Raw genomic sequence first — 24779 nt, 5'->3', positions numbered from 1 at the left:
TTTCCTTCCTATCTAGGGCATTTGAACCTAAGACATTACTAAAAGCTATCAAAATACATAAACTTCACTGCAGTATAGAACTGATTTAAGTCTTTGCATTTGCCTTTATGAAAAAGTCATCCTAATATTTAATGTATAGAATAAAAACATGCAAAAATAGAAAGGCAGAAATAAAAGCTTACAATATTTAGAAGACAGAAAGAAGGAACACAGAGCAACCAAGGGAAGTGGGACAAAGATGGAAAAGAGAGACTGCAAGAAGTAAAACAGGATAACAGGATAAAAGCTGAAAGTAGAAAAACATACTAAGAAAATATTTTCCTGAGCACCTATTAAATCATCTCACAGGAATGAAAACCTGAGAATGTCAAAAGGGGAAAGATGTTTGTACAAATATTAATAACAGGGTATTTCTTAGAGGTCTTTTTAGTAATTTATACAAATTTTAAGTTTGCCAATTCTACTGGCAATAGCATTAGATCTAGCAGGTCTTCCAAAGAAGCCAAGAATGTTATCTTGAAGTGCATATTTGTGATTAATTTCCATTGTCTTGGCTGTCTTATATAATTTGCTATTTTTTTTCAATATTTAAAAAACTAAGAACAGCATCCCAGTTCCCCTCAAGTCTATCAGAGCTGATTACAGCAGACCATGATTTTCAGTGCTAGGTGCCTGATATTAGGCTCCCAAGCCTATGTTTGGATATTCAATAATTGGCCTCAATTTCAGAACTGACTGGACTGATTCTGCTTAGTTCATACTTCATAAAATTCCCAATGTAGAAATTATTACAAAAAAGTATTGCTATTTTAATGCATTAAAAAATGCTCTCATAGAATGCCAAAAATGAACTGTCTCTTTTCCCAAGGGACTTTAAATCTGTTGGCAAGATTGTGCTATCACACTAATTCCCAGTAGAGAGATAGTATTCCATGAGAAAAACAGCAATTGCATCTGACCACGTGTTTTAAATGAGAGTGGAGACCACACCAAAGACAAGCATCAGCTCTGGCTCTGTGACTTTCACATGGCATATAACCCTTCTTTTCTTTTTCATACATTAAAAATCTAAGACAAAATTTTGACTTCCTTAGATATTTATTGTTGGGTTTTTTCTGGCTTAAATGTAATACTTCTGTCAAGATTTCACATGAGTATCTTCATTAGTGCCATGTTATAATTATCTCTTTGCGAAATAAAGCAAAATGGCAAGCTATCTGTAGCTCTAAGGATGAGAAGCTTAAGTATACCACAGTTTCTGCAAAACTTAGGGGAAAACCTCTGGATTTACAATAACAGTTGATTCCTGTTGTCAGTGTGATTAGCTGGCAATTATATCACTTCTACTGAAATAATATCACAGCCAGAAACCCTTGTTCCTACTGGCCCCACTGCCTACCCTGTTTCCATTTGCTATGACAGTCCTTTTAGTCCTGGGTGAAATGTTTTGTTGTCTTACTTTATTCTGTAATAACACATCACAACTCCAGCACACACAGTCAGCCAGAAGTGGCGGTTTCTCAACTCCAGTAAGCTCAGAACTACATGAAGACTAAATAACTTATGTCCCAGAACTAACCTTCTTTGAGGTCAAGTTGAGCTCATTAAGGAGAAGAGAGTTTTGGGGAGCCTGTGCTGTAGCCTTGCCTTTCAGCTGCACCTGCCGTGAGTCAATGCTTTGGCTGTTCTTAGTCCCAGAACTGTGCAGACCCTTAACTAATGTACTGCTGTGGATTCCATGTGGCCCAAGTGGTGCTGCTGGGGAGCACATCCAGCCAACCTGCACGGCCCAATGAACAGGGCATGTGCTCAGGTGACTGAGATCCTCCTGAGCCTGCCCTGTTTGGTGAGTTTAGGGACACTGCACCTACATTTGTGCCATTGCTTCAGCCTTCACATCCCACTGAACTTACACTGCACACTCTGTGAGGCAGGGCTGTCTCACACTGCTCAGTCTTACAGTAGCAGGCACAGATAAGGCCCTGAACACTTCTGTACATGGCAGTAATAAATCCACCATCAGACAGCTGGTTAAACCTCTCTCTAATTATTCTTCTTTTCACATGTAAATGCTCCCATTTTAATGAATTGGAAATACCTGACTTGCTTTACTCCAAATTAATGAATAGGGTTAGTGCCATCAGAAGCATTTTCTTGCAATTTAAGGACCAAGACAACAATAAAAGAGAAGAAAGAGAATCAGCTATTCATTGTCTCCTTGCTGAGTCAGCACCAGGACAGTTATTTTTAGTAAAGAGATAGAAATATTTATGCCTGAAGGACTAAGATTTGTTGAAGCTGAGGAGCTATGATAGAAATGCCTTTTTTACTTCCATTCAATATTTACACATAGAAAGCATCGACTTTGCATATAGTACCTGTCATTGTCTCTGACTCAATAGGAGTGTATGCATAATGTTTACAGGAACGAATGCTGAGGTATGTAACTGCTAATATTAAATATTATTTTAAAATACATTTTGATATGTTATTATCAGAAGCAAAACTTTGCTCCAGAATTAAAACTGTCAGCAAACTGGTAAAGTGGCCTTAAATTAACATCTAGTGAGAGAGTACATTTTCTTTGCATCAGTAAATTCTGTTTTAGTTTGGTGGCCCTGATACTGTGTGGGAGCTTGTGAGGCATACAGGGGGCTGTTGGTCACCTTAGCTGTGGGCTTCAGTTTCGGGTGCTCAGAAGGTGCATTACTCACCCTCCCTCACTGCTTTCCTTACTTTCTTGCTGTGAATGTCAGCACAAGTCCTTGCCATTCAACTCCTAATAGTTCTCAATTGCATTTCCCATCACCTCTGAGTATTAGCCATACTCCAAATATATCAATTCTTCCACTGTGTCCCTTTTGACAGCTAATTTTAATTTTTTCCCATCCATATTAGTAAAATGCCACTCAGGTTATCATCATCTTGTACATCACTCACTGCAATCTCCTCTTCCCCCTGGTTTGCTTCCCTGTATCTGGTATGCCAGGTAAAGCCCTCTCCAAATGCTGTCCAAGCAATCCATAATGCAGCACAGTCAGGAAACACCCAAGTCCTGTAATCCTATTCTTCACATTTCTCTCTAACTCGACTTCCTCAGCACTGCTCTTCTGCCAGCAACTAAGGGTTTCCTAGCACAGGTTAACAGCTTGATTGTCTCTCTCCCCAGATATGGATCAGAGCCAAGGTAAAGATCTAATCTCAGGTGTTAGGAGTGGCAGTTAAAAAGAATCTCAAGTTTCCTAAAAACTCAAGAACTTCCTTGATTAAAAAAAGTGATCTTAATGTTTTGCCAGCTCTTCTCCCCACTTCTCACCTAGTAGGAAATGAGTGACACAAGAGAAGCACTTCTACCCTCAAAGCTCTCTAACCTACATCAGATCATTACCATCTGTCTTCAGGTTTGGTGTTTTGTTGGTTTTTGTGTTTTTTACAGAGTTGGCACAGACCCAGAAGAAGATCTGAAAGCCGATGCTGCGAGCCAGGTATGTCAGGCTATTAGGCATTCATGCTAATTTTAAAAAGAAAAGTGTTCGGTTGTTGGCAGATCACATTTAGTTCCCTAGAATTAAAAAGGAGAATGTGTAATGTTCAATTCTAGTAGGTCAGGTTTCTGAAAATACTTTTCAGTTAGTTTTCACTGGAAGCCTAAGTATGCTGTGAACTTGAAACCTTTAAGGGAGGCTCTTGAACAAGCTGCAGCTGTTCATGTGTCTTCTTCCCTTTTCCGTCATACACGTGTGGCACTGTTTCCAATGCAGCAGTGCCTGCAGCAGCAGGAGTGATCTGCAGAGCCAGTGCACAGAAACATAATGAGGGCCTCAGCATGGCAAGGGGAGCAGCAGAACCACTGGGGAGAAGCCACACCACAGGTGACAGGTTACCAAAGCAAACAGCAACCAAGTGCCAAATGCCATGTTGTGGTTTGGGTAACAACTCCCATACACACTCTCAGACTGCGCAACTGGAACCCAATGATGATATAAATGTAGAAAATAAATTGGGGGAGATATGAATAAGGCACTTGATTCACTTGAAAATACATTAGGGATATCATTAGGCAAAATTTTAACATATGTACTGAGTATTCCTAACACTGACACATTTGCACATATCTGAAGGCATGTAGGGCAAGTCTCAACTTCCACTGAAATGGAATGGAATCCAGATGCCCAAGTATCTTACTGTTTCTCTGAAAAGCAAGAAAACCAATATTATTTATAGTGACCACATCCTTAGTTTTACAACCCAGTCACTCTTAAAAAGGCTGCAATAACCTTCCATGCCAAGATACTGATTTATTCTGAGTCTGAGGAGACTCATGACTAAATTCAATTCCTAAGCATCTTGGTATTAATTCCTGCAATGCCTCTGTCCAAATTCCGAACAGGGGCAGGACACAGAACCATAGTGTATTCTTGAATGGTGTTTAGAGATACATAATTTCAGAAATTTTCTACTCTACAGCATTCATGAATTACCAAAGATAAGAGAAGGCAGAATACAGCATAAAATTGACTGAATGTGTGTTTTGTGAAAACCTAATCTCTTCAGAAGCCGATAGGCATCTGATTTCTCTCATTCTTTTATTAAAAATGAAAATTGTAATGTTTATTCATAACAATAACACATCTGGTGTCCCAGCTCTGTCCTGTGAATTAAAACCTATCTCTGCTGACAAAACTCAGCAAAACAACACAGAAGGTGTAAATAAATATAACACCTTTCATGCCCTATCATATCCAATGAAGCATTCCTTATAGTAGCAAATTATACTTTGGAAAATAGTTTTGCTGCTCTGATTAGTGTTCCCCCCACCCTCCATGGTATTCTATTTTCATTTGTTTCAATTTTTTGTATTTTACATCTCATCTTTTAATAATTCAGACCTTTGCTGCATGCCATGTAGCACTCTCTGGTTTAACTCAGTACCTATCATAGTTATGCAATTTAAGTCAGGTTATTTCTTTTCATTCTCTCTAATTCCTCTTCTTCCCCTTTTTTCGTCTTTTTTCTTTCCCTTTATTTCTAACATGATGTTTTAATGTAGTTTACCTTTCCTTGCTTATCATTTTGTTCCTATGTTACTGTGTCTTCACAGTGAAAGCAATTGATTTCCCTGCATATATCCCTGGACAAATAATGTATCGAGTGCCAATAACTCCCACTGCCAGTTAAAGCTCTCGCCCAGATGAACCTTAAACCACTGCCAGCTCTCACTTGTTAATTGAGCCTTTGGGGGAGCTTGTACCAGAAATAAGAACTAAATATCTTCAAGAATAAGATGCTTAAAAGGGAGCAAAAAATAAGGGGAAATAAGCCTTTAGGTTCCTCCCTGCCCAGCCAGGATGGGAAAGCCAGGGTGTCTGCTACTGAGATTTGAATTTAGCCTCTACTACCAGGACTCAGGGCACCTTGCTGTGGGAACCTCTCAATCCATATCTTTAAACCAGACCTATGTTTTTTTTAGGGGTAGAATAAGCCTTAAACACCCTCCACCTCATGGGTACTACATCAGGTGCAATACCAGCTATGTGACTGCATAACTTTTTTCCTCCTCTACCTCTTCATCTTTACATTCCTTCTTTCCTTGCCTTACCTCCCACAATCATTTGATTGATTTACTCAAGAATTTCACACACACAGTTGTTTCTGGACTTCTGGTTATGCTCTGTTCTGGGTTGCCTGAACCAATAATTTTGGCAGCCAGCTGGCAGCAGATTCCTGTTCAAATTGTAAGACGTGAAGCCCAGGACTCCTTCCCTAGCAGAGGTGTAGAGCCTTTTAATGTATAGTTAACCATGATCTCATCCATCAAAAGCATACCTCTGTTTCTTTGTGTCATTTCTCCTGTCTTTCCTTAAATTTGTTTATCCTCAAATAATTATCCCACCATAAGCCTAAACAGAAGAAATAATAGCCTCATATTTATACCCACTTATTTACTGATGGACTGTCATAACTTAGTTTTGAAAGAAATTATGTAATGCATATTACAAATAATACATATTTTTGTATAGAAAATAATATATAAAAAACAAACGCAGTTTGCTGTATATCACATAGATTCAAACTCCAAAAGGTAACTCTGAAAAGCACAATGCAGGACACAGGCCCTAAGCAGACTTAAAGTTGATCTATTTTAAAAAGGCAAAAGCTTTTATGGCAGTGGGCTTTTTAACTAACTTCCCATAAGCAAAGTCAGTCAATAGCACATTTTATTCGTATGGCTTCTGTATCGCAAATTCTGCTGTGTTAATCTCAAGACAGTGTAAGAATATATTTTCCACAAGCACTTCGGTAAAAATGTTGTAGATGCACTATTGATCTCATGAGAAAACCAAACAGCCTGCAACACATCTATCAATATCATCTCTGTTAAACTAACATTCATAGTTGATTTAACCATCCCTGTATCTCCATAAGTATAATAAATTTAGAGATACTTTTCTCATCAGCTTCATCTGCCAGCTGGGTGGTGAATTATTGCAAGTGACTAATGAGAATAATCTCCATATGGGAAATTCCCATATGGAAGATATGAGAAACATTGGCATTCTCACTTTCCAGAGAGAAAATTGTTGTGCAGAAGAGGTGGAGAACTGTCTCACTTACTTTTACCTCTCTGAACGGTATGGAAAGTGAAAAGTTACTTTTTAAGATCATAGGATCTACAGCCCAAAAGCACTCACACCAACATCTCCTGCCCTTCCTGGACTGTTCTGTTTATGCAGGAGCTGCACCACAGACAACCACCCAGATTTCTGTTCCTGCAAAAGCTAGTAACACAACACAGATTTCATAGACAAAAGGAGGAAGGTGCAACACATGTCAAACTAGAAATAAAGGGAGGTCCAGGTCAGGACCAGAAAACCCTTGGGGAATTATACTCTTGTATAGGTTTCTTTTTCCACTGCTTTCAAGCAGGAACAATTCATGACACTTCTGAGGAAGCTTGTTCCCTCAGGAGGAGGCTGGATATACAGTGAGTTTGGGAAGAGGAATTAACCAACAACACTATGGCTTCTGAAAGCTTTAGTATTCAAACCAAGGACACACAGGCCATTTACAGAGCTTCCTGTGCTTTTAACAAGCCCTCCTCTGCATCACACACAAATAGCCAATTCCTGGATGTTTATTTCCATGCCTGTCCTTCCCTTTCTCATCTCTACCCCTGTGCACCCTAATCCTTCACTCTTTTTAATTCAGTGTTTTTGTTGTTCTGATCTAACACAGACCTTACCTGCCATCACACTTCCTGCTTATCTGTTTCAACTCTTTCCACAATTTTTATCTATCTTGCCAAAATGCACTATTAGAATTAAGAGCTTAGAAGAGTGTTGTGCTGCTCGGTTAGGGATGAACACCCCCTTTTTTCCCCCTCCAGCCTCCCCAGTTACTAGGGAGAGTTGCTAAAATACTCAATTCAGTTAACAAGGAAACAGATTCCAAGAATTATATTGGACCTTTTTGGCACATTTGTAAATTCACTGTGACCACATTACAAAAATCATATCAGCTACAGCACAGATTCCGTCTAACCTTATTCAAAAGTCAGTGGAATCAATGTTCCCCTTGTTCCAAAGTTCCCAGGTACAGGTTGCCTTGGAACTAGACGTTGCATTTTTGAGGATCAGACCCTTGATATTCCCATCAGCAGCAAAATCATGTATATGTTAGCATTTAATAAGAAATTGCCTTAATATATTAATAGATTAAAATGTGAAAATTAACAGATAAATTGGTTTTAAATTTTATAAGGGAAAATATTTCCATTAAAAATAACCTAACTTGCCACAAACCACAAACAAGACATTAATTGAGTATCCTTAGAAAACTGGCAATCGCATTCCTAATTCCATCCTGGCACTAGTTCTTCCTTTCTTGCCACTAAAACTTCTTCGTACTGCTGTGATACCCAGAGTATGACCAAACTGCCTGTCTGTGTACAGATAACTGTTCCTAATTTGTTATTCCCAGTTATGACCCTGAGTAAAAGGACAGTCCACTTCTCTGCTGTGCAGCATGCCCCAGAATGAGCTTGCAGAATGGCAAGCGGCCTTTGGTATCTTGTTGATTCAAGTCATGTCCCTCTCCCCTAGGAAAGAAGTATAGAAAGGAGTTTCATAATGATTAGAATATCTCGATCCCTTTGGGAAGGATGTTTTGTTAGACATACACAAATAGCATCTGATCTTGTAGGAGCAAACTGAAGTAATCCCACAACAGCCATTAAATCAAAATATCATTTTATTGATCTCAGAATATAGTGCTTCTCAGCTGCTTAATAAAATTTGAATCATTAATAAAAGTGAGTGCAGCAATAAAAAATGTGCTATATGAGCCAATTTGCTCCTGAACTGATTCACAGAGATGACATTTGTGCACCAACAAAGCTTTTTAAATTAAAAAAAAAGTACAGTTAATTGTAATTTAGTTTGACATGCATTTTTAATATTGGAGTTCTATGTTTTATTTATTTTATAAAAATGCTTTTCACTTCATTCATTTTGCAGAGTGCATCTAACTTAGATAAAAATACAACCAAAGCCGAGAGCGCGTGGCTGTTCCGAATGTGGTATGGCTTTGACCATAAGTATCCTTTTCTGTTATAAGCCATGGACAACAGCTGCATTACATCTGTCACCTTCAAAATATGTAAGTATCAAAAAGATTATACTTCTAAAAGCAAAAGCATAATCTATTTTGGTGGGATAGAAAGGAGAAGAAAATGTGAAAGTCCAAAGGAGTGGAAGGTCTAGAGAAGCTGGGCAGGCTGCTGGTGGTACATTCCTGACTGAAGCTACAGGAGCAGGAACAAGGTAAGAAGCTCTGGCCTACAATAGGTTAAATAAATCAACATTTTTAAATTCCTGGATAAAGCTAATCCAATTATTATTTAGGTAGGGTGTAGATTCTGAGTTTGGGGAACCAGATGGTTGGAGATGGAAGCACCCAAATGGCTGCTGCCTGCCCACATACTCACAGAGCAGAGGGTACAAAGGGGCAAATAAAACAGCACTGGTTTACCCACAGCTCTTACAGAGAAAGAGGCACCCATTGTGAAAGGCTCCCAGGACTTCCTACTTCCTATTCCCTGCATCCCTGAGCCTTTGTGCTTTTATTCACATTCCTACTGAGGCACGTACGGTAGAGATCTTGAATATGGGTGTGTGATGCTTTATTCCAGAAAGTCTGGTTTCCATGTCTTTTGCTTTTCAAGAAAATATTTTAAGTGATAAATGAATATCTTCCCTAAGCCAAGGCAGAACATACAGTCTGACACTAATGCCTGTGCCAAAATGGTAACAGCTACCATTCTAATTTATTGTCATTTTAAAGTGACTCTACAAAGACTTTGCACACCTGTCAGTGAGATCTCAGTAACAATCATGCCCTAAGCCTTCAACAGAGATATACAGGGAATAGATGAGCAGCTGCCTAATACTTTCCACTCATCCTGGCTCAGGAGCTGAACAGGGAAAGCCCTACCAGTACTGTCTCCATTATCCAATAGCACATCTATTGGTCCATCACTCTGCACTGTTGAGCAGAGATTAATGTTCAGGCTGTATATATATTTTTCTGATACCAGCTCCAGCAAACTAGGATGAAATATTTCAGCTGATAAAATATACTCTGAGAATACAGCTTCCTTCGAGAGTTCAAGTGAAGCTATCCTTCAAAGATACTTCTGATAGAAACAACATAATTTTGGTTAAAAATTAATATATTGCCCTAATTCATGTACCCAAGCAGTTTTAAAGGCCAAAAAGCACTTAGCATTAAAATGTTTCCCTAGGATAACTCTTTGAGAATACATAGAAATAGTAGGTGAATGTTGTATGATGAGAGAAAATATGTTTAAATGTTAATGCTGAGTACAACAGCATGACTGGCTTTAACCACCCCTTTTTCAGAAGGAATAGCCTGTGGTTGTTGTATTTCCTAGAAACCATAAGTCAGAAAAAACAAAAGAACAGGGCCAGAAAAAAATTTCCTCTGAATGAAAAAAAAAAGAGAGAAATCAGAGAAAGAAAAAATGTGGAAAGCAGGAACAGGACAAAAGCATGAGTTTAAAAAACAGACATGAAAGAGAACAAGGGTAGAGCTAGAAAACAAGGGGCAGAGGCACAAGAGGAAAAGAAATCAATTTGAAAAAGTCAGACAACAGTACATGTAAAATGAAGTCTGTAGAAGGCATCAGAAGCACCACTTCTCAAAGATTAACTGTGTGGTAGAGATATTGAATAGAAGTCTGATAATTTATTCTAGAAAGTCTGTTTTCCATGTCTTTTGCATTTCAAGTAAATATTTTAAGTGATTTTGAAAAATTATATTCTTTAAAAGAACAAATTTATTCATGTCAATCTCTCCTCCACTTAAATCATAATCTCTTTAGAATTCAGATGTTCAGAGATTATAGCTGTGCCATTATCCTAAAATATAATTTTGTAACAAATAATACTTCTACCTTTTACTAATCCTGAAAGTGCATGCCCAAGTTCCTGCATGGAATGATGGTTCAACCCACTAATGCTGTGACTCACAGCTCTAAGCATTTCTTTAGCATGACTGTTTCTGAAAGACATTCTTTTCAGAGGGAGAGAAATTATCCACCCAAACTTTCTTCTGCCTTTCCCTGCCTAATGTTACAAAGCTGTACCACTAAATTTAGAAGAAATTGTCATGTAGCACAGTATTTGTGCCCAATGCAAGATTGCAGAGAGGATTATGACAAAGTTTTCAAAGCAGCGATACAGCAAACCAATAACCTCTCTGGTTACATACATTGAAAGCATACAGGACTGACATTTCTATAGTCTGACATTTGCTCTTAAGCATTAACACAAATCTACCCACTCTTCTCGCAATAACATTTCTTGTACCTACTTATTTCACAAGAGGGAGTAAATATCACCAAGGAAATCAAAAAGTTGTGCTGCTCATTGCTGTGCTTGTGAATGATCTCCAATTAGTTCAGTGGTCTCAGGCAATGGCAACATGCCATGCTAGGGTAGAACTACAAAAAACCCCGCAATCATTTTTATTCTCAAAAAAACAGCAGGAGCATGATCCAGAGCCAGATGGGTTCCATGAAGGTTGTTTCTCTAAGCAAGTGTCTTTAAATCAGGTACTGACATCTAGGAAAAACATATTATTCTCTAAGATCTAGGCTAAGAAATGCTAATATTGTAATAATAAAAATGAAGAACAGATCATTTAAGCATTGAGAGTTGTCCTCTTGGATTTTCATCTCAATAATTTAAACAAGGAAAAGGCAAAATAAAATACTTGTATCTGACAGTGGGCAAATCCCAGTGAATCTATTTCATTGTCTTTCTTAACAGCTTACAGTGCATTACACCATTTGAAGCTGTAATATCCTACCTAAGGCCAGCAGGAAAACAAGGGAATAATCAAAGGTATTTTAAGAGTTTATCAGGAAAAAAAAAACCAACAAGATTTATAATCCAGCACTATATACATCTTCATACTGTTTTATTTTCTCAAGGCAGATGTAGGCAATTTTAGTTATCAAATGAATAAATAGGTGGAAATTTCATCCTGCAAGGGCAAGAACCTCTGTGTATATAAGCAGAGCTCAGGCAAATGGTGAGTAAAGTTGTCCTGTTCCAGAGGGTCCCACAACATTATAACTGTGCTCCCAGCTAGCAGCAATTTGCTTTTAACTCCAGTCAGTGCCAAATCTCTCTATTTGCCTCATCTTGCAAATATCACTTGGTTCTGCCTGCCCAATCCTAAGACATCGTGTACCTGACGAGAGTTAGAATTCCTCCTCTACACAGGATTGTATTCCAACTTACAATCCACTGCTAAAAATTAAGGAAAATTCATGTAATAAGAATGTCTTACAAACTATCTTCACCTGTTCTACCAGCTGATCAAAGACTACACTCCTGCAATCATTTCCAGCTTAACTTGATCTCATACAAGTCTCTTTGTCCACTGAGCCCTCTTTCTCCCTCAGAATTCATATAAGTTTTGCTCTTGCTGGCAGTTCTGCAGCATCAGTCAGGAAGATGACTACACTGTTCTCCCAGCTTCTCATGCTGTATAATGAGAGGAGAAGGAAGGGTTTGGGATTGTTGCACTAAAACACAAAAGTGAAAAAATACTTGAAACTGAAGATTAGAAAAGGAAAGTATAATGTATGCACCAAGATATTTCTATCCATAAATGTTCACCATGTCAATAAGGAGAAGCCTACATAATGGTGTTAATAGTACACACTGAAACTTGTATTGAGAAACAAATAGTTCCTGCATAACAGGAAAACACATGAAGATTACAACAGAAGAAAGCAAGAAGGGGAGGAAGAGGGACAAAGACTTGAAACGCACAGTAAGTTCCTTTGAATACTTCCTGGGCATTGAATTGCAAGACACAGGTCTTGGACCCACCTGCAGCCAAGCCTGATCTCTTTTTTCTGGCAATGGGGTGAGGGTGACATTGCATGTGAGGTGGCCTTCCAAGACTAAACAGCATGGCCAGAGCACCAGCACTGCCTTTCTCTGCCATATGTGAGGGGCAGAGGAGGCAGGCTGGTTGCTGCCAGCAGCTGGTAAGGGTGTTACCAGTATTGCAATGCCAGGCCCAGTGCATCCCTGATACTGCCCCAAGCTACAAAGAGCACCTCAGCTGGCTAATGTGCATGGAGCTTTGCCTTCTGATGTCTCACACACACATGCCCAGCAGTGCAGGAGGAGGAGAGCTTTCTCTTGCTTTACAGACTTCTTTGCAATCTGAGGAACTAAAGCTCAGTTAGGCTGACTAGAAACAGGCGGTCTGGGGCAGAGTGAGACAATTCTCCACAAAGCAACTTCTGCAAGTGTTGCTACTTGAACTGCAGTTATCCATCATTCAGATACATGCCTTTCACTTTTTTTTTTTTTGAGAAAGGCTATTTATGTCCTTTGCACTCACCTGAAATCAATCAGCCAAAAGGAATTGCATTATTTGTAGACTTCAAAAGTTTATCCTCCTTATCAGGGCACCTATCATTTTATTTCTCATGTGCTTTATATGTGGATAAAACAGACATAATGGCTGCCTATGGAGCAAGATAAGTACTATTCTGTGCCTGTGAGAAAATGGAAAAGCTGCTAAAAGCAAAAGTGCATTCTAGGGTGAACTGACAGTCAAAGAAAAACTCAGCACTTTCTGGTCTTCAGCTAAATTTTCCTTCTGGGCTGACTTGTCACTCTCATATCAGAGACAGTCATCTTTGGAAGGAAAAGACGACAAAGAGACTTTAGACATGCATGTGCACATTGTTTTCTTTTACCTGCTGGATAATTAGAAGTTTCTTAATTACTAATATTCTGACTTGTTATTCTTCTATCATCTCAGTGAAAACAGCAAAATAGCACACAGTGTCCTGGGTTTGGACCAGAAGCTTGTTTTGCTAGACAATTTTCAAGCAGAAAAAAATCATCTTTTCTCTGGGAGACTTCAGTCTAACCATAAATCAAAGAAGCATCAGATAATACAACACAAGCCAATTCAGGTACCAGGCAAGCACTAATGCAGAACTGCCTGGCAGGACAGGTAGTCATCATAGCACAGATATGCCAACAGAGCCCAAGAATCAGTTTCGCAGGTGTTAAAAGCAGATCATAATAAAAGCTGAGAGGAAAGACAAATCTCAGTAAATGAATTATAGTGGTTATCATAACATGAACACGACAAAAGCAGTGACTGGATCATAAGCCTTTCTCAAACTCTGCAAACTCAAGCAGTACAGGGCACGTCCCCAGAAGGTATTTGATCATTAGCAACAATGGCTTGAACTTGCTCCTTCCAATGACAAGTTTTCAAGTACATGACCTAGGAAAAGTCATTGTTTTTACAGCACAGATAATCAGTATAGCTGATTTGGTGCTATTTCGTGACCCTTCCCAAGGACACAGGATTGTTGAAACTCTGCAAATTAACCTAATAAATAAACATGGCTAATCATAAACCAGAATAATAAGTGACCTCAGTTTATCTTCCATTCACAGAAAGAAACCTGGATAAATAGTTCTCAGATAATTCCACACTGAATATGCAACTAAAATCATTGCCATTTGCAAAGTTTTTCTCATGTCAGTACTATGAAAACGTCATTTTTATCCAGGCATCTTTTTTAAAATGAAAAATTACCAAACATGACTTAAACACAAGTACAAATGCAAAGTTAAATACAAGTGTTAAATGAAAAATCTCTGATTATTTTACAATATTTGACACGTGATCCTTTACACCTTTACATTGCATGGAGATTCATATAATTATTCGTGATCATTTCTGGATATATTTATCATAATATATAAGTTTTTAAACCCACCTTTTCCCCACTGTAATCCTGAAGGAAGGAAGCTTCAGGAATTTTGCTTCTACAAAATCGAATCAAAAGGAAATAGTTTTTACTGTTTAGATCTTTCATCCTGACACTAAGATTCAGTACACTGCAAAAAGGACTATTTACATTAAAAAAAGAAAAGCCATTATATTAAATGTCTTTATTTCTCTAAAACCTTCATAGCAGTATACAGTGCTTTTGCCTTTAAAGGAAGAAATAAAGGGTCACATGGGAGAAACTTCATGGGATTTCCAAAAAAAAATCAGTTTCAAAATAATGGTTCAACAATGAGGGCATGTGACAAGTGGAGAAGGAGAGCATGTCATTACTGTGGCAGTGTGAGGAGCAGGGAAGTGCTTTCTGTGAACTGCTCTTGAGCCCTTTTTGTCATCCATCAGATGTGCTGGGTCTGCTGCTCTGGACTTTGCAGCAAATGGCCATGGAGTTTTATAAGACTTTTGCACAGCATCTAAGGCAGAACCTGGCCTAGAGCTTAGTGTGGGCAACTCAGGGCAGAACTATCAGCTTTTTTATTTAACATCCTGGCATATATGACATATTATACCTTTGGTATATCCTGTTCAAGGGCTTCTCTCAGTTTCTGATAAAAAGGACCTCAGCTGAATACACAGACTCTGGTTGTCCCAATATAAATGCATGGATCTTTATGCAACTGTATCACTCTCTTTCAGGTAATATATTAAAATTATTAAAATCTGCAACAGATAGAAACTACAAACATCACCTTAGTCTTTCTAGTATAAAACAACTCCAAAATTTAAAAGGAAAATAAGGATTTTTAATATAATTCTGAAATGTTTCTGAGGCTCATAAACTACATAGGATTGTGGCAGCCCACAAAGTAGGTCAGAAAGTTGACACAAATGTAGAGAACTGGAGCCTCTAAGGCCCTAAGAAATATGGCTTTGGCAGGGCTCTGGACAGAGCCTGGTATTGTGTCTTCCACATGGTTTTACCACAGCTAAGAAAGGAGAGGGCAAGGGGGCCGGATACAGGTAAAGAGACTATCTAAATACTGCTGAAAGTGACTTTCGTTTCAACAAATTCACACTTTAGATGCAGAGATAACATGTCTGGAAATTTTTGACTGGCTGTGACTAATACCCTTCAGTCTGTTTTAGTGGCTGGCATTAAAGAAGCCCCTTTTTCTGCAAAGCCCCCCAAAGTGCTTCAGCCCTGCCCGTGGGTGAGCAGTCAGTGCCCCTGAGCTGAGGAACCTTTGCAGTTCCCCTGAGAGACCAAATACCTGAGCCATCCCCCCGGATTCACAAGGGCCCATTTCTGAAGCTGTTCAGCAGACCAGTGGGGGCTTCAGCCCCACCAACAGCGCTTCACACATCCAAGGCCCCATTGAGAGAACCCAGCGCATGGTCCATCTTCTGAGTTTTGTCTCTCAAGGTTATTCCCCACTGTGTGAAGCCACCACATACAGCTGTAGCGTTTTGTAACTACGCAGCATCAAGATTTACACTTCACGTAAGACATTCAGCATGTTTGTTACCAAGACAGAATCCATCACAGAGGATTCCTCCTATAGGCATAATTTATACAGAAGTGCTGTACTGATAGCTGTTAACTAATATTCCAAAATTCCAGCACGGACAAAGGACACAACTAGAAAAAAATTTGCTACATTAAAAAAAAAATACAAGTGAACAAAAAACCTACTCTCCAGTTCTGCAACTTACATCTACCTGCACAGCTGCCTGTTACAGTACCTGTCAAACCAAAACACAGAACTTGAGGGAGTTGATCTAAAGCCTAGTGAGGTAAATGGACTCTCAGTTTATTGGCCTGAACAAATTATATCTGAAACCATCCTAGTATCTGATTTTACTGATAAGTATTATCATTCTGTGTGACAATATTTTATTTCAGTTTATTTTCCCCTCCCCTTCTCACTTTATCATTACAGCATACTGTAGGCTGGCTGTACAAAGAAGCAAAAGGCTTGTATTAGTCCACCCAAGCATGAAATTATAGTTTGTTGGCTGACAATACTTAACAGCACCCTGGAGACCTAAGTATGATATAAGAGTTCCGGAACCTTGTAGCACAGATTTAATCAAGCATAACTTAAAACTTCTTTCAAGTCTCTTATTATTTTCTTTACAGGCTTGTATGTGCAGAAAGTTATTTTCCATTACATCTAAAGTGTTTTAAAATGTTCTTATGCATGTGCATCTTCCACTGTTGCCTTTCCAGTCACTTAGCATATATTGGAACACTTGGACGTGCATGCAGCATGTGCTGCATATGTAATAGCACCTATAAATGGCACTTCTTTTGCAGCAGCAATTGTCACAGCAAGATATTGCTAATTATAACATCACCTAGGCAAGAAATTGGTAATACTTCCTAGTAAGGGTCTGTTATAAATGTTAAATTACTGTGGTATTCCGGTAAAAGCCATGAGACTAAAAGAATTCAGTATGATTAATGTTAACACCAGGAATGGCAAAGAGCATATAAATGATTTTTCCATCAGAAAATATTGTTGAATTGAGCTTTTTTATGAAAGGCTAAGATCTGGAAGCAAACACCTTAAAAAAAAAAAACAACATAATGAGACCACAGAATCACAGAACACACTGAGTAGTAAGGGACTTACAGGGATCATCGAGTCCAGCTCTGAGCCTCGCACAGGACCATCCCCAAGAGTTTTCCAGTGCCTTCAAGCAGGTGTGGGTGAGGCCTTCCATGCAGGTCTTGTGTGGAAGCTTAGCCTGTATGACTGGAATCCTTTCCATTTTAGGTGGTTGCTCTGGAGTGAGCACTGTTGGTATCCTTAGTTTGTATTGGCTATGATCGTTTCAAGTTTAGTTAAACTACTTCAGCACTCTGATACAGCATCACCAATAAGGCTGAGGCAAATGAGCAAGTAGGAGAGAAAAAAAAATGCCTCCAATTTAAGAACACTCTGGCAATCAGCAATTCAAAATAATGCAATTCTTGGCAGCACAGAAACTCAAGACCCATTTTCTATTTTCTGCCATTGAAACAGACGCCTGATTCACCAGAGCATGGGCATCACCGTGCATCCAAATAGGCTGCACATGAACCAATGTCAGTGCCAGCTCTTAAGTCAACCCTTTCCTCAAGGGGATGCTGGGGAATGGTGGGGAGGATAGATCAGAGGAACCAATACCCTGATGTAGGGCTCACTACAAGTTTGCATGAGGTATTGCAGCAATCATCACATCTTATGAGCTCACTTTAACAATTGTCAGAGGACGAAAAAGTCCCAAGACAAAGGCTGCATTTCACCTTACACTATAATACAAGCTTATTGAAATGCATATTTAATTACATGAAGGAATGGAATAAGTATTTTGATCTGATTAATTTTGTGAATTTTTTTAATTTATGCTATTATCCCCAAAGAAAAAAGTTTTAATCTCTTAAATACTTATTTTACAAGTATTGCAAAGGAGGTCTTATTTATGCGGATTGTTTTTACAGATTTTTTTATTTTGTTCTTCCATTTAAATATGTACTAAACATAGTTGTGCTGTGAACAGTAAAATCTCACTCAAATTTTATGTTCCTAACCAGTGCTGATGGACTTGAAGTGTTTTACTCTCTATTCATTAGAAATTTATAGGGAGTGTTTTATTCAATGTGCCAAAAGCAACCTGGTGATTTTCTGAACTGATTCAGTAAATTGCTATTCATTTTATCCTTATTAGGCAAACTTCTGCTTGGTATTACCTATTTTTAAAGAATAGAAAGCAACATCTCTTAATTAGTTCATGAAGTGGTTCTCTCCGTGTTTCATTTTGTTATATGTGCCCATGGTCTCAACTCAGTGATTGTTCCACCAAGGTAACATCACTAACTTAAGCACATCAGTCTTGATTGTCACCAGTGCAAGAGAGCTGTCAATGCACACAGCCTGCACACCTTGGACACATCCTTGGCTTCAGTGTCTTCAGTCTCAGGTACTCAGATAAAACAAAGCATCCCTACTCACACCTGCTGTTTCCCCAAACTAGCAAGAAAGGAAATGCCTTCCATTCTAAATTGATTTAAATTGGATTCCTTGTGAAGGAAGTATGGGGAAAAGGTATTTTTCCTCATCTCCTGCACTGTCCTACACAGCTCTGGCCATGAAAGCTGATGCTTTCTCATTCTCCAGTGCTCAGCCCTCAGGTGGGAAGAGAGCACAGCCTTAGAATTCAGAAACCTGATTTCCACTTAACGGCTGACAGAAGACCAAAAACAAATTTGAGGAATTTTGAACTGTAACAATAAGCCCTAATATTTCCAATATCATTAAGGTAATAAGCGATAGACTCTTTTGCAATGGAGAAGCACAGAAACGGTTTTTACTCATAAAAAGACCAGTATGATTTATTCAAAGGTTGAGTCCTCATTAAAGACACAGAATAATGCATGTCAAAAATGGTTAAGGCTTTGAAATTCTTTGTGGATTATTCACTGAAATTTGCATTGCTACACAGCATGAACTATTTTTGGATTCTGCATAAATAGAGTATCTAATATAGAATTACATTATAATGAAATATGCAATAATGCAAGTATCTATAAAGTGCTTTTCATGTACTCCAGGCATCCAAAAGTTTCAACTGCATAAAAGATGACTACATTTGCTGCACAAATGACTGCATAGCAGGTTCATTCACATGTAATTAAAACTCAAATATAAAAAGCACACATTTACAGTCTGCTATTACATAGTTAAATTGCTACTGACTTTTTATATCAGGGCAAGTATCAGTGGGAACTGGAGGGAATAGACTGTGACTGGTCTTTAGGGCTTGGACCTCCTAGCCAAACTGGAGACTTACTTTTTGTGTGATGCAGAAAAAGCTGCTATTTCTTAATGATTCATGAAAATGCAGATAAAGCAAGTCTGGATCTGATTATTCCACAAGATGCTACACAAATTTATGGAGACAATATAAAAATTACATTTTTATGTTTAAATAGGTTTGATATTCAATTCAATATCTTAAATGTTAAAATATAAGAAAAAACTATGTTAAAAAATATATATGTATACATACATATGCAGTCCCTATTGAATATAAGATTTTTCAGCTGTCATTTCCCCCACTTTCATTCTCACTTACACAGCAGTGCATTCTCAGCAGTAGGATTCAAAAGAGAAAGCTTGGCCACAACACAGGCTTGGTCTGTATCTTGCCTGCTAGGATAATTTTTTAGGAAATAGAAACTGTTGGTCCAAACCCTCTTGGGCCAAGAGGAAGCAAAAATCCTGATCTTTCACGTCCCAGATCAGTGCTTTAACACTTGGGCTATTATGTAAAAAAAGGGCCAGTAACTCACCTGGCAGCTGAGAATTTTTTTGGTTGAATTCACCACTGTCTCAAAGAGTTAGGGTTGGTACAAGGACAACTAACTTACCATGTCAATCTAGGAAATAAGGCAGAAATAAAATATCTTCACAATCCTCTCCAAATTATAGTGTTAATGAGGCATCTACACCACTTTGAGAACTCTTCCCAGCCCAGGTTGCTTCTTAGCATACACAGGGATGTGATTAGGGTCCTAAGGAGATTAGTGGTTAATAACGCAGGTGATTTGTGGTTTATTCTTAACAGCATAAAATGCCAACTGTGCTCATTTTATTAGACTATACATCTTCACCAATATTTCCAAGAACATAAAAGACAGCTGAAAATTACATTTTTGTTTTAACTTCTTACATAGCAATAAATACACCTACTTCTCTATGTTTTTGCTGTAGGCTTTGTTGCTACAGATTTAAGAAGACAGCCATGTATTTACAGTGATAGTTTTACTTTTGCACATAGAAGAGCCAGATCCTATTTTTTAAGCATAAATACAGGGATGCATCCATCATGATGTAACTGCAAAATGAATATTATGTCTTGGCTTGCTTTCTCGACTTCCTCTATCTACATATCCACCATTTGTACAGCACAGAACAATAATCTGTTACCTATTTCAATAATGACACAGTATTTTCCTGCTACTGCACTGAGCCTGGGCACAGAGCAGTTCTGAGCACGCAACAGCCCTCGCCTCACACAGAGGGGTTTACAGTAACATCCCTACACAACTGAGGAGATCAAACCTGACACAAGACATTAAAAAACAGTTTGGGTTTGATTTCATGCACACAGTGGCAGGTCTGGCCAACGCAAATGAGCAAAAGAGTTCTGTCTTCCCTGGCAAGCAGGTTTATGCTTGCTTTGCCTCCATGGGCAAGGTGATTGCACACTGAAAGCTACACTGTACACACAAACAGTGCCAAGCCAGACCTACTGTTTCCTCAATGCACATGTCAGGAACAGGTCAGGGAGTTCTGCAGTGAAATACAGCTGGGGAGCTGTAAGCAAATAGCCATGGATCAGATTGGGTTGGAAGCTCAAGGCAAATCCATCACAAATGCTTTCTCAAGAGTTTCTCATAAGATACATAGGGGACCAGCGCCCGTACCCCTTTCGCTGAAAGGTGTGCTGGTCCCTTGGGTGGGGAGGGGAGCTCCTGCAGCAGAAGCTTCAGCAAGGTCTGGAAACCTCCAAAAGCTCCCTCTACACAGCTGGGGAGAAAGGCTGTGTGCTTGCCACTACAGACACACTTTCTACTCAAATTTTCCGAGGTAAATAAAAAGGAAATTCTGACTCTGTAGAGCAGTTGATCAGCTGCAAAGTAAACAGCTGTGACTCAGTTTATCACAATAGCAGAACGGGAATTAACGTTAACAAGCTAATGTTTCATCTGATTGTGGGGGGAGGGAGTAATCATGTTTCTACTTAATTTTAACAGATTGAGTTAAAAAGCTTATTTGCTTTGCATTTGGTGTGTACTGGGCCCTTCCCGGCTTCCTGTTGTAACACACTTCTCAGCATCAGCCTTTGTGAGCCCTTTTTCTTCTGGACACCAGACAAAGGACTCAGTCCTGATTTCTACTTGTTAGATGTTTTTGATTTATTAAGAGGCTTCTGTTTTTCAGCAAGGTTTTCCTGCTTTTCTTTTTTTTTCTCCTAAATTTTCAGCTATAGAAGGTTTCATCTAACTTGAATATTATTGTATAAGCTCCCATTTTGACTCTAGAGCACCCCTCACTATATTCTTTTTAAAAGCCTCCCTGTGTTAGTTCCAACTGAAGTAGCAGAGGAATAGGTCTCTTATCTTTCTCTATACTTTCTGTCAAAACACTTGGAAGAAACCTTTTTGAGCCATTTCAGCTGGAATTAACGAGAGATGACTGATTTCCTAAGTTGTGCGTTCCTTCTCCTGACAGAGTCAAGGAGACAGGCTGCTTCAGGAGACAAATGACTTTTCTTGCATTCTTTTCTCCTTCTGATGTATGAACAATTCTCATTATCATTAATTTGAATTCTAGTTCCTTACAGAGGTGGGTGTAAGCTCCTCAGCAATGAACATCTTTTAGAGCTACTGTGTGCAAAACTGTAACTATCAAACAATGCTCAAGACTAATTCTCAAGAGCAACGATCTGTCACAGTCAGGAGATTATTGGATTCCTGTGTCTGTACCCTGTGTCTTAATACCTGCTGGTGGAGCACACATTTCAGGGAAATGGAAGCAAAAGAGGAGACAGAAAAGCCTTCTAGAAACAAATTTCAAAGTAAATGATGAAGAGCTTGGAAAGTCAGAGGCTATAATGATCCTGCAGAGAATTTCAGCTAGTCCCCTTAGACCATACATTAATTACATTTGAAAAAGGCATGTTATCTGAGCACAGAGGTGACTTTTTTGTTCTGTGTTTATCCTGCCCATTTTGGTTTTTGGTTTTTTTCTTAACTACAGTTACACAAATTGTTGTAAAAATAGCATAGATGAAAATATATAGATGAACTACATGCAAAAATAGCACACACATTCACTGCCACCTTGTATTAATGTCAATAAAACAACAAACGACCCAACAAAAACGTAAATCCAAAATAAGCCCTTTGGAATGAATGGAATTGATATGACTCCTGACATAACTTCCCTCTTGCTCTAAGTGCAAAACCCAGCACAGATGGATTCATGTACTCTGCATCAGCACTGCTGTAACCAAGGGCAGAATCTTCCTTGGTGACTCCTTCCAGTTGTTTCACTGGGGCAGTAAGGCCAGATACAAATTCTTTAAAAAAAAAATTCTGTAATATCCCATCCTTTTGATCATTCTACAGGGGGTTTTTTGGATTGATCTAAACTACTGCATGTCAACCATTATTTAATAAAACCACCTGCATAGAAGAAACAATATTTTAATGACCTACAATCTGTATTTTAAAAGATCTTCATAAACCAACAGGTATTATCTCCATAAAGTCTTGTCTTTGTTTGACTCATCCATTTTCTCAGTATTAGCTGGCATTTTCAGACTTTCAAGATGCCTCATGACTGGTTTTAAGAAATACATGCAGATTTTATCATACCTACACACAGTACACATTTTTTTAAATTTCCTATATGTTAAATGACATGAATTAGATGTATGTGAAAACTAAGAACACCTTTTTTCATAAATATTATTTACACCATATAAAATACAATAAAAATCCAAACTGAGCCATTCAAAACTTCTCCCTTTACTGTAGAAAGCAACTGCCATAAGTACATGCAGAGTCTACCACCAGTATACTTATCCCACCTCTTCCCCACAAGGACAAATCGCAGAGTTTTGAATTGATCTGTAAGGAGAGAAACACAGGATCACATATTTCAATGTAGCTCTCCTTCTTCAGTCTGTAAATTACAAGCCAGCAAACTTGTGATTCAGAAAAACCTGCTGTGGTATTTTCTCTAGTACCTGGAGAAATCTCCAGGGCAGGCAATTCTCTGCTATGGCTGTTTTAATACAGCAAGTTCTGCCACTGCTCTATTAACAAAATTGTCTCTTAGTAATTTGTGAAACTCTGAAGAAGCTGAAAACCTTGTCCTTCCTCCCACCCTGACAAAAGCAATGAGTTGCCCTCCATTTACAACTCAGCACTTCATTGCTGCAACACATTTAATAGCTTATATTTTGTTTAGAGTCTTTTAAAAGGTGCTCTTCACAATTCAAGTACAAGCCTCTTGAGGTTTCTCATTCTTCAGTTCAATGTGCCACCAGCATGGCCACTGCCCAGCAAATTGTGAGCTGTAGCAGCAACAGGCTGTGACTAACAGCTATTGGAGAAGGCAAATTGCAAACCTTGTGTGAATGGAAGCTTATTTTATGATTTTCACAATCATTTGATAATATCCTGTTATTGAAACTTCAGTTGCTCTTTACTCCTGACACATGAGAGCATGTTCTGTAACTCGCTAGATCTAATGACTGTGACAACTCTTGCCTGTTTGCTCCCAGCAGTGCCAACTGAGCCAATTCTCTGCCAGCTGCTCCACGCTGGGCTGTGCTGCCCGTGCTGCCGCACTGCCACAGTGAGCTGGTGCAACAGCAGCAGAGCAGCCTGGGCAACCTGCAGCTGCCCCTCTGACAGCAGCACTGAGCATATCACTGCATCCAGAGGATAAGGGACAAATCAAAAGAATGAACTTTGGCAAATAAACAGAACAACATCCTGGCTCACAGAGCTGACAGCTCTTCAGATTCTGAGGGGAGGTATGTCCCAGCCCTGGGAGGCAAGAAGGGGCAAAAGACTACGTGATTTTTTTTAATAAGATGCAGAGCAAGGTCATTCACTTCTGAGGGCACAGAGACCACTTGGGGAAGAATAGAGGTCCTGTTCACCCAGTCCCTTTTCCACTCTCTCAGCACAGCAAATGCAGCCACAAAGCCCAGCAGCTGTGCCCTGGGGCTGTGTGTCCCCAGGGGCAGCACCACCTCTACTCCCCAGAGCAGAGCTTTAGTAAACCCCACCCCGTCCAGCTGTCATGGAACAACTGAGCACTTAACATGCTCAGACCACATCACTCCCATGGTAGCTGTCCATGTTTGTTCTCAAGCACCACTGTGTGAGCCTGGAGTGGGCAAGAGGCACATCTTTTTCATTTTTAACAAGATTTAAAATGTGGATACATTTTTTCTTTCAGCAATTACTTGTTTTCTTTACTCTCATGTTTACCTTAAAAAGCAATTCTCCCTTTTCTGTGCTTTTTCTTTCTGTAGGAGTCCTATTTTGAAGTCTAAAAACTCTCCCAAATACTTTAAATTTTGGTTGTGAACAGTTCCCACAGCACTGACTCTATGCCATGTGGCACCAGTAGATATCATCCACTCCTGAGAATGAATCACTTTCTGTAATGATTGGCATTTTCACCAATTAGCAATCCTTCCATGAGCTGCACATGTCAAAACAGTACACAAGTTTGTTTTCATGCTACTGCTACGTGTCTTAATTTGTTAATACTACTTGGACATAAAACCCAAGAATACTGTACAACTACTATTTTTTTAACCTTTAAAAATGGCTCTAA

At 38.9% G+C, this 24779-nt stretch overlaps 1 protein-coding gene across 1 annotated transcript in view; it reads left to right on the top strand.

The window, feature by feature from the left end:
• The window catches only part of SLC9A9 (solute carrier family 9 member A9), a 164962-nt gene that overhangs the window by 119915 nt on the left and 20268 nt on the right, over positions 1–24779 (top strand). Inside the window, 2 exon segments of the mRNA XM_071566866.1 lie at positions 3437–3485; positions 8517–8596. Of these exon segments, the coding sequence (XP_071422967.1) occupies positions 3437–3485; positions 8517–8596 (129 nt within the window).

Source organism: Pithys albifrons, chromosome 11 (assembly GCF_047495875.1).
Source record: "Pithys albifrons albifrons isolate INPA30051 chromosome 11, PitAlb_v1, whole genome shotgun sequence".
Lineage (NCBI taxonomy): Eukaryota > Metazoa > Chordata > Aves > Passeriformes > Thamnophilidae > Pithys > Pithys albifrons.
This window is presented reverse-complemented; position numbering and strand designations above follow the sequence as displayed.